We start from the raw sequence: 11,369 nt of genomic DNA, 5'->3' as shown, positions 1-11,369 counted from the left end.
CAGTCTCGCTGAATTTTGAATGTTTTCAAACAGCGACTGAGTTTGTACTGGCAATTTTTCTAAATCATGGCCTATGTTTGTGTGCATAGTTTCCAAAACTGTATTCTAGACCATGCACATGTTTTTGTTGCTCTCCTCCGCCTGACACAACTGCCTTGGCCTTCTTTGTCCCCTTCTTGGCAGCTGTTCCAGCATTTGATTTATTCATGTTTTGGACCAGTTTTTAAGTAATTTATTTGTGCGGTTTGATGGAGTCATTTGGAGCGGTAGCCTTGGATGTTTTCTGTGATTGAACATCTCCCATGCTGTTGTCAAAATGCAACTCTTGAATCAGAGAAACTTAATTGAAACTTATCTGAGACGCCCACAACAACTCTGTGGCTATTTAGAGAGAAAATTTGTTGCACAGTTATTCAAACATGTTCAAAGTGACAGTACTGCAAGACATTATGACTCAAAACAAAGAAACTAAGAAGCTTCATGAATGTTTTTTGACATCTTGGAAACTCTTTTGTGAATAACATTTGCAAACTAGTTACCAGTAGTTGTAGCCCAGTGAGACAGTGGTTTTAGGCAGTCGCAGAGTTTTACTTGTGGTTTGAAAACAAACTTTAAAAGAAATGGAAATCTAATCTGCTTTGTAGAGAGGAAACATCAATTCTTATAACTCTTGGGATTGGAATAGGTCTGTATGGATTTCTGACAATATTTTAACATTTAGCAAAAATATCACACTTCCAAGGTATTGTAAAAATAAAGGAATTTAGAAATGTTTTAAACTATTACACCGCAGACTGAAGGAACCCGATCATCAGATGTTGAGACTTGTATATGAACACTAGCACCGGCGTAATGCTTTTATAGCATGTTGTAAATACTACAAATGTATCTGCTGAAATATTGCTTTTAAATGCTCATGTTTGTCATTGACAGGGAAAAATCCTAACCAAATTGAAAGTTGGCTGATTGACTGCAGGTACAGTATGACCTCACCACCTCATTACAGAATCATAGCAATGTTTGTATTTTTTACATTACTGCTTTAGGTTGTTTTCTAAATGTTCTCTATGTTAAAGCATTCTCAGGTATTTTTATTATTAAAAGTGAATTCACAGTGGTTTATTGAAATTAAGCTGAACAGATGTTTGTTGCAATTTTGAATATGGTGAAAGCTGAAACTGTAGAATGTTTCAGACATAGTAAGCATAAACATACGGTACGTGCACATACATTAAAATGCTAAAAAATAAATGATAAAATATGGGTAAAATAGATATTTAAATTATTACAAACTGCTTGAATAATTATCTGGCTTTATATGGTTTTGATGTTTGTTTATGAAAACTTGGTGTTTTGGAAAAGTTTCATTGGTTGTTGATGGTGGTTTGATAATGAGCCAATGCATAGTCTTACGTAGACACACCATGCGCGCGCACAAGCACGCACACACACAGAGCAGACCTACGCCCAAAGATAATCACATAGAGTTGCTGAAAGAAGAAGGAAAGTGAGGCAGAAAAAGAAAGGAGAGTAAAGGGAGGTGTTCATCCTGCTGAGTCAACAGTATTATCACGCATTTTTAACCACTGTCAATCACAACCCTTCAGCAGAGCTTTGATATGCGTGCACCATTGCTGTTGTAATGTCTGCATGCTATGACAACAGCTGCAGGGCTGGGGCCTGAGGGCAACTGCTGCTTTTGGAAAGTGAGACAACTTGCAGATACAGCAACAGTGCATTGTAACACAAGCTACACAATCGCGTATGCTTTTGTATGTAGCTAAAAATGACATGAAGTTGCAAATGTGCAGTTTGTGTAACAGCTTAGAGTTGCTGAAGGCTACTCAGACCAGCTAATTCACTGTTACTTTCAAATAGCTAAATAATCTTCTTGATAATTATCTTGGGACAACTAGTCTGGTCAGTACAAGACCAAAATCAGCATGGTGTGGGTTGGAGGCAAATTTTTAGTTTGAAAGACATTTAAGTGGAGTCAAGTAGGCTCAATCAAATGAGCAGTTAGCCTGAGTTATGTCTTCCAGGCTTTGGAGGCAGCATTGTTAATGAAGCATTTTCTTGACAGGCAGTATGACATAGTCTGACAGCCAGTTATAGATTTTTGTGACACAACTTGACAGTTAGCCATTGAGCACTAAGAAAATTACTGAGCCAGATAAAACTTTCCATTTATTTACAAGCATAATAACAGGTCTAAAATGTAAACTGATATATTAAACTTTATTTTTTTGTACACAATGTAGGGTTTCTTTCCTTAATCAGGCAAAAAATGGTGAATAATTATATCACTTCCCCATTCTACTGCATTTAACCAGTCCAAATTACATTCCAATGTCCTCGCTGTACTGTATATCCTAGTGAGATTGATCAGAGTCAATGTCTTGATCAGTTTTTGCATACAGCTTGAAATCATCCTCTAGTTGCTCTCCACATTCCCACCCAGTTCTCGATTATGGTTCTTAAGAGTTTCAAGCACTCCAGTGTTCATGTGTGTGGCATCCAGTCATAGGCTTTCCTGTAGACAATCTAGGCAGTGCACAGGTTTATGTCTGGTCTTACAGTCTCGAGCTGTAGTTTTACTGATCAGTAGCAGGTGCTTGGATCCCCAGAAGTTGGTGCCAATTTTCTTATCCTTTCTTCACTCAGGTTTTGACTAATGTGCCTATTTAGCTTAGCTGCTTTGATTTCTGATAGGAGCTTCCTTGTTGTACAGAGGCAGGTGATTGGACTTTAGCTGGATGGAACCGCCACTTTCTGGGGGTCTTTCATGATCAATTCAAGACTGTCCAACCTTGGGTCAACTACTCAGTGGGTCTCTCCATTAGCAGCTGGTTTGTGTTGTTTGGTGTTCATGGAGAGCAGTTAATTCCTTTACCCAGTAGGTGTGGATCATGTCAGGCCTAGGTGCAGTTCAGCTCTTCATTCCTGAGACTCTGTCTTGAATGTCTACCACTGCGATGAGTACTGGTTCTTGTTCTGAGAGATTACCGTGTTGAGATCTTAGATCTTATAGCTATGGGGCATTGCCGTTCTGTGATGCCTCTTTCTCCCTTATGCTTCTCCAGTATTGCTCAGTCTCAGCTCTGTGTGGCTCTACTCTCATGTTGTTCCTCTGCTTCTGGGTTGAGTGGTGGCGCAGAGGTTAGAGAAGATGGTCCTATGATCAGAAAGTCGCAGGTTTACCTCACGGTACCATCAACATCAAAATGTGGGTGGAAAAGGTGAAACACCCGCACCTGCTTCCACCCTCATACGCCCCAGTCTGGGCCCCTGAGCAAGGCCCTTTTCCCCCACTATGCTCCCTAAAACAAATCTCTCTTGAAAATTAGTTCTCGTGGCTCAATGAGACTACCTGTTTAAATAAAGGGTAAATGAAAAAAAAAAAGTCATTGGGAGTACACTCTCAATGGTGTGGTGGAGATTGCCCTTTTTCTTCTTCAGCTTCTGCTTAATGTGTCTACCTCTTCAAGCAAGTAGCCAGAGCTTTAAGATGTTTTTTGACTTGCACAAAGTCAAACAATGCTTCAGGTATGACGGGTTGCATTGTTTTCCTGGTGGATCTTTATTCATCGTCCAGATGACCTAACTGAACATTGTTGGATCTTTCTTCATTGCACATTTTTGTTGTTCTGACAGCTTCTACGTAGCAATGCTGGATTTATGTCTTCCATCAGATTTTCAGAGGGTGCTTTGTCACTTCGCCTTGGCAGGGGTGCAATTCTTAGGTGTCTAGCTTCATCACAAACCTTCAGTCTCAGGTCAGCTGCCCTTGTATTCAGTGCCTCAAGGCTTTTTGATGGGGCTTGGTACCCATACTCTGATAGTGAATATGATAGTTGATTTGCCCTGACCTGTCGTCTTGGCTCCTTCTTGAAACAGCAAGATTGACCTTGCCAATCTCTAGGTCAATCTGGTAGCAGGTTGTTGTCTCAAATATTGGAACACTGGTTCCGAGTACATTGTACATTGGGTCCGAGTACATAGTACATTGACTGTAATAAAATATGCAGCCCTAAAGGTTTATAAATTATGTTACCACAAAAGATTAATTTATTCGTCTTGTACTTAAAAACATTGTTGGTTTATGAAAACAGTAAACAGCTTTGGTGTTTTGTTCTGTCTGCTGTTTTTTAAATAATGTTTAAAATGAGTTCACTAACAAGAAATTGTCTTATTTATGTTTTCAGAAATCAGTTTATGGTTCAAGTTAAAATTTAACTCTTCCTGTCTTTCTGCTCTTTGTCCAGCTCTCCAAATGGAACCTCTGTGGATGATCTGAGTGCTTCACCAGGAAAAGGTGGGATGCTGACACCACCTTAGTTCTCTAGACTTTGGTGCTGCCTAAACCAATGATCTTAACTTATTCAAATTTGGTTCAAAAGTGCCTGTGTGGTACTAAAGCTGTTTCATAACTTGAATATATTGTGTGTACTCTGTGTTTCTGTGTCTTGTTTGTGCAAACAGGAACACTCAGGAATGGCTGCAGCTTTGAAGATGACCTTTCACTAGGAGCTGAAGGTCAGTATAAAGGAAACCTTACCATACAAATTAGTGAACAGTTTTTGTTCATTGTTAATAGTTTCTTCTCATAGTTTTATTTATTATTTTTTTTTAATTAAAAAGTAGATTTATATCTTTATTTTCCATTTAAATCAGTGTTGACATTTTAATGAATTTTCTTGTTTTTCACCCGAGTCAAATATGGAGGTTTACATTAATGGGTACCTACCAATGCTAAAAGTTTATATGTGTCAGTGTATATATACCGTATAATGTGTGTGTGTAATGTTTGTGGTTGTTGCAGTGTTTGAGTGTGAAAGTGGATTGCTTTGGTAACCTATTCAGGTTTGGGCTGACATCCATGTTTGGGTCTCTGTTGCTGGCTGTAGACCGACACCATGAGTCCCAGGTTGTTCTCAGTATGTGTAAGGGGAAAGCACTTCCTGTTGGAGGATGATTAAAGTGTGTTCCAAAAATAGTGTGTGACGTGACTCGAGTGCAACTCCATCATGATCTTCTTGCTAGCGCATGATAGCTGCTACAATATGTAAATCAGCCAACCCTATCATTTGAAGAAATTGTGCTTTCAAATTTTCATATTGCCTAAAAGTATAGTTATCTCAAATGATTTGGGTGGCCTGTGTGGTGGCCAAAAATTAATCTATGGTGGTCAAGGCCACCATTGGTCACCTGCTGGCTCCGCCATTGCATTTGGTGGTGGATACAATTGCTCCCTTCATTTGCCTGGATCCCTCACTCTGCGCCTCCTCGGACAAGAAAAAACCCCTAAAACTCTTATACACAGTGTAACTTCTACCCACTTGAATATGTATCTTGCACCAAAAGCTTTAAGGTTTACTTGCATTTCCTGTTCAATTACTGTCCAATAAAGCATTCACCTCAAAAACTACATTCGCTATTTAAATCTCTCAATGACAGGGACATTCATGTAATGCTTGTTTAGGTAGTTATTTCTTTCATTTAAAAAAAACTACTGTATCAGAGAAAAAAAAAGTTTAAGCTCTGCTGAATAGTTTATTTTTGTTTATTTATTCATATTTTTTCAATTTCTTTAAAAAAAAACTTGAAAATGTCAGATTAGCTAGCAGACAAGGGATATTTTTGTTGACACACCAATAACTTATATTTTATTTTATTTATTTTTTCTGCAGCCAATCATCTTCAGTCCGCCAGTAACAAAACTGGACCTCTGTGAGTAATTTTTAGCTTCTGTCCTCACATTTCATTAAAACAATGTGTGATTTCAGTCCCCTCTTACTCAACCTTGTGGATGTACACTAATATTTCTCTGTGTTGTGTACAGTTTTGGTCTCATGGCGGATCAGAAAAGGAATCAGTATAAAGAGAGGGGCAGAAGTATGAACTCAACAGGATCGGGGAAGAGCAGCACTGTCTCCAGGTTAGTTCATACCATTAATGATATTATCTTCTATTTGACACACTGATAAGTACGGAAGGAAATTATGCCTTGTCAAGCTGTTTCTATATAAGACCAATAAAAATATCACTGACTAATATGCTACTTAAGTGTTGCACTTGACCAAGTGTAGGATAAAACTAGTCCTCTGATCCATCCATCCATCCATTTTCTTCCGCTTATCCGGGGTCGGGTCGCGGGGGTAGCAGCCTAAGTATGGTATGGTATGGTATAAAGTTTATTCATTTTAAAAATACAAAACAGTTTCATAACTATATAAAAAATACAGGAGATTTAAAATGAAAGGTAGCAGAAAGAAGAAAAAATCTTATTATATCTGCCCCTTTTTTTTCAAACAATTAATTCAATCATAATAATTTTCAAGTAACGGAACAAAATGAATAACTCTTTCTAATTTTTCTAATTATAATACAAAAAACACACTAAGCTACTTCATATATATATATTTTTTTAACAATTCAGTTTTGATCTTTTTGTTAAATGTACACATTGACTTGGCATTTTTAACATCACTCTCTAGATCATTCCACAATCCAATTCCTTGGATTGAGGTAGACCTTCCCTTGAGACTAGTTCTGAATTTTGGTTTGACAAATATCTCTATCCCCTTAAGATTATAACAACTTTGTCTTTTAACAAAATTTCTTTGCATATTTAACGGTAATGTGTTATTTTTAGCCCTATACACAACTGATAAAATACTGTAATCTACCAAATCATGGAACTTCAATAACTTCAGTTGATAAAATAATGTGCTTGATGGGTGACTGTAATGCTTTCTAATGATGATTCTTACAACTCTTTTCTGTAAAATAAAAATAGGCTTTGTAAATGTTTTACACGCTTTCCCCAAACATCAATGCAATAGATTAAATGTGGAACAATGATTGTGATACAACATGTACAGAGCTTTATCATTTAATAATTCCCTGACTTTGTATAGGACTGCAATAGACTTAGCTATTTTTATTCTTACAGAATTTATGTGGTTTTTCCATGTTAGCTGTTCATCAATGATTACACCCAAAAATTTAATCTCATTAACTCTAAAAATTTCAACAACCTTAATTTTAAACAGATCAACAGTTCTCTTTTTGTTACTAAATATCATGTATTTAGTTTTATCTAAATTTAATGATAATTTATTAAGTTTAAACCAAGTTTGTATTTTACCAAATTCTGTCTTCATCAATTCCAACATCCGTTTTGCATCTTTACCCAAACAAAAAAATGTTGTGTCATCTGCAAAAAGGACACATTTGAGGAGTCCTGATACATTCACTAAGTCATTCATATATAAAATAAATAACTTTGGTTCAAGTACAGAGCCTTGAGGAACTCCACACGTGATATTGCAGAGGTCAGATCTTACACCATTTATTTGTACAAACTGTTTCCTATCTTTTAAATAGCTAGATACCCAGTGTAATGCTGGTCCTCTTATACCATATTTATTTAATTTTTCAATGAGAATAGTGTGGTCAATAGTATCGAATGCTTTTTTTAAATCATCATAAATACTAACACAATATTGTTTTTGATCGACAGCAGTAGTTATTTGTTCTATTAATTCCATGAGAGCCATTGATGTAGAGTTTTTTTTGCTCTAAACCCATACTGACTGCTACTTAGAATGTTTTGTTTAGTAATAAATGTATCTAATCTGATCACAAATAGTTTTTCTAGAATTTTTGAGAACTGTGGTAATAAGGATATTGGTCTATAATTATTGAACACACATTTATCACCATTTTTAAAGAGAGGAACTACCTTAGCTACTTTCATATTGTCTGGAAATATTCCTTTTGAAAATGCTAAATTACATATATATGTAAACGTCTCGATAACATGACTCATTATGTCCTTTACAAACATCATATCCATGTCCACCCAGTCTTTTGATCTCTTATCTGTAAGATTTTTTACTACATTCATTATTTCTTCTTTGTCAATTCCATTAAGAAAAATACTGTTGTCACAACCTATAACTGAATGGTTCACATTATTGTCTACTTTTGGTATTTTAGCTGCAAGCCTTGATCCAACATTCACAAAATAATGATTAAATCCATTTACAATTTCATTTTCATCATGGATTTCATCGTCATCCTTCAAAAAATATTGTGAAATACCTGTTTTTGCTTTGACTTTTCAGAACACTATTTATTACTCGCCATGTAGCTTTCATATCACCATTACTTTTATTTAATAAATCACTGTAATATTCCTTTTTGTGTTTCCTTATAATCCCTACTAATTTATTTTTATACTTGTATTTCTCTTCGGCCTCTTGTGTTCTCAATTTCAAGAAACATGTATACAAATAATTCTTCTTTTTTACAAGCTTTTCTCAACCCTTTCATCATCCATGGTTGGTCAACAACATTTCTCTTTGTATAATTATTTTGCACACAATTCTTTTCATACAGAGCTCCCAAAATATTCATAAACTCATCATATGATCTGTTTACATCATCAACATACACGTCTTTCCAGTTTTGTTAATGTAAATCATCTTTTAATTTGTCCATTGCTTTTTTTGATGTGTTTGTTGTCCATCCATCCATTTTCTTCCGCTTATCCGGGGTCGGGTCGCAAAGTAGGGAGGCCCAGACTTCCCTCCCCCCAGCCACTTGGGCCAGCTCTTCCGGGGGAATCCCGTTGTATCCGAGATCTCATTCTTTTGGTCACAACCCAAAGCTCATGACCATAGATGAGGGTAGGAACGTAGATCGATCTGTAAATTGAGAGCTTCGCCTTTTGACTCAGATCTCTCTTCACCACGACAGACCTGTACAGTGCCTGCTTCACTGCAGACACTGCACCTATCCGCCTATCGATCTCACGCTCCATTTTTCCCTCATTTGTGAACAACACCCCAAGATACTTGAACTCCTCCACTTGGGGTAGGACCTCCTCCCTGACCCGGAGAGGGCACTCTACCCTTTTACGGCTCAAGACCATGGCCTCGGATTTGGAGGAACTGATCTTCATCCTGGCCGTGTCGCATTCGGCTGCGAACCTCTCCAGCGAAAGCTGTAGATCACGATCTGATGAAGCCAATAAGACCACGTCATCTGCAAAAAGCAGAGACACAATCCTAAGGCCACCAAAACGGATCCCCTCAACACCTGGCTGCGCCTAGAAATTCTGTCCATAAAAGTTATGAACAGAATCGGTGACAAAGGGCAACCTTGGCGGAGTCCAACTCTCACCGGGAACAAGCCCGACTTACTGCTGGCGATGCGGACCAGGCTCTGACACCAGTCATACAGGGACCTAACAGCCCATATCAAAGGGCCCAGTACCCCATACTCCCAGAGTACCCCCCCACAGGGTTCCCTGAGGGATGCGGTCGAACGCCTTCTCCAAGTCCACAAAGCACATGTAGACCGGTTGGGCAAACTCCCACGCACCTTCCAGGACCCTGCTTAGAGTGTAGAGCTGGTCCAGTGTTCCACGGCCAGGACGAAAACCGCACTGCTCCTCCTGAATCCGAGGTTCGACTATCCGATGGACCCTCCTCTCCAAAACCTCCGAATAGACCTCAACAGGGAGGCTTAAGAGCGTGATTCCCCTGTAGTTGGAACATACTCTACGGTCCCCTTTTTTGAATAGGAGGACCACCACCCCGGTCTGCCAATCCAGGGGAACTTCCCCCGATGTCCACGCAATATTGCAGAGTCGCATAAGCCAACACAACCCTACAACATCCAGAGCCTTAAGGAACTCTGGGCGAATCTCATCCACCCCTGGGGCCCTGCCACCGAGGAGCTTTTTAACCACCTCGGTGACCTCAGCACCAGAGATTGGAAGGCCCGACCTATAGTTCCCAGGCTCCACTTCCTCAGTGGAAGACGTGCAGGTGGGATTGAGGAGGTCTTCAAAGTATTCTGCCCACCAACCCACAACATCCCGAGTTGAGGTCAGCAGCACACTACTCCCACTATAAACAGTGTTGGTGGCGTACCGCTTTCCCCCCCCTGAGACGCCAGATGGTGGACCAGAATCGCCTCGAAGCTGTGCGGAAGTCCTTCTCCATGGCCTCTCCGAACTCTTCCCATGCCCGAGATTTTGCCTCAGCGACCACCCGAGCCACATGTCGCTTGGACTGCCGGTACCCATCAGCTGCTTCCGGGGTCCCACAGGCCAAAAAGACCCGATGGGACTCTTTCTTCAGCCTGACACCATCCCTCACCGATGGTGTCTACCATCGGGTTCGAGGGTTGCCGCCGCAACAGGCACGACAACCTTGCGGCCGCAGCTCTGGTAAGCCGCCTCAACAATAGAGGCACGAAACATGGTCCACTCAGACTCAATGTCCCCCACCTCCCTCGGAACATGTTCAAAGTTCTCCCGGAGGTGGTAGTTAAAACTCTGTCTCACAGCAGACTCTGCCAGACGTTCCCAGCAAACCCTCACAATACGTTTGGGTCTGCCAGGTCTGATCGGCATCCTCCCCCACCATCGGAGCCAACTCACCACCAGGTAGTGATCAGTGGACAGCTTCGCCCCTCTCTTCACCTGAGTGTCCAAGACATGTGGCCGCAGATCAGATGAGACGATGACAAAGTCGATCATCGAACTGCGGCCTAGGGTGTCCTGGTGCCAAGAGCACATATGGACACCCTTATGCTTGAACAATGTGTTCGTTATTGACAATCCATGACGAGAACAGAAGTCCAACAACAGAACACCACTCTGGTTCAGATCAGGGGGGCCGTTCTTCCCAACCACACCTCTCCAGGTCTTACTGTCATTGCCCACATGAGCATTGAAGTCCCCCAGCAGAACAAGGGAGTCCCCAGGAGGTGCACTTTCCAGTACCCCCTCCAAGGACTCCAAAAGGGTGGATAATCTGAACTGCTGTTTGGTGCATAAGCACAAACGACAGTCAGAACCCGTCCCCCCACACGTAGGCGGAGGGAGGCCACCCTCTCATTCACCGGGGTGAACCCCAACACACAGGCACCAAGTTGGGGGGCCAATAATGCCCCTTTTCCATTAGTACCTGTAGTACTAACAGCATGGCTCTACTCTACTCGGTACGGTACAGGTTGTGTTTCCATTATGCTTTCAGTACCTGTTCCAGTGGGCGGGGTTCAAATTGACGTCACCACCTCTCACCAGCTGGTGGTGCTGAGATGCAGAAACTGTTTTCAGTACAAGTTGAGAATTTGTTATTTTGAAGTTGTGTGTATGTATGTATGCATGTATGTGTGTATGTACATGTGTATAAATACATATATATACATATATATATAAATGTGTGTATATATATATGTGTGTATATATATATATATATATATATATATATACACACACACAAATATATATGTACACACATATGTGTATATATATATATATATGTGTGTGTGTGTGTGTGTGTGTA

General features: G+C 40.0%; 1 protein-coding gene across 1 annotated transcript in view; it reads left to right on the top strand.

The window, feature by feature from the left end:
• Positions 1 to 938: 938 nt before the first annotated feature.
• Positions 939 to 11,369, top strand: part of LOC119419384 (protein ITPRID2) — a 38,099-nt gene continuing 27,668 nt past the window's right edge. Inside the window, exons 1-5 of the mRNA XM_037686692.1 lie at positions 939 to 976; positions 4,266 to 4,315; positions 4,483 to 4,536; positions 5,691 to 5,730; positions 5,843 to 5,938. Coding sequence (XP_037542620.1) covers positions 5,853 to 5,938 — 86 coding nt within the window. The 5' untranslated portion in view covers positions 939 to 976; positions 4,266 to 4,315; positions 4,483 to 4,536; positions 5,691 to 5,730; positions 5,843 to 5,852. The remainder of the gene's footprint in view (positions 977 to 4,265; positions 4,316 to 4,482; positions 4,537 to 5,690; positions 5,731 to 5,842; positions 5,939 to 11,369) is intronic.

This window comes from Nematolebias whitei, chromosome 13, assembly GCF_014905685.2.
Source record: "Nematolebias whitei isolate Nwh7 chromosome 13, NemWhi1, whole genome shotgun sequence".
In the NCBI taxonomy this organism is placed as follows: Eukaryota; Metazoa; Chordata; class Actinopteri; order Cyprinodontiformes; family Rivulidae; genus Nematolebias; species Nematolebias whitei.
This window is presented reverse-complemented; position numbering and strand designations above follow the sequence as displayed.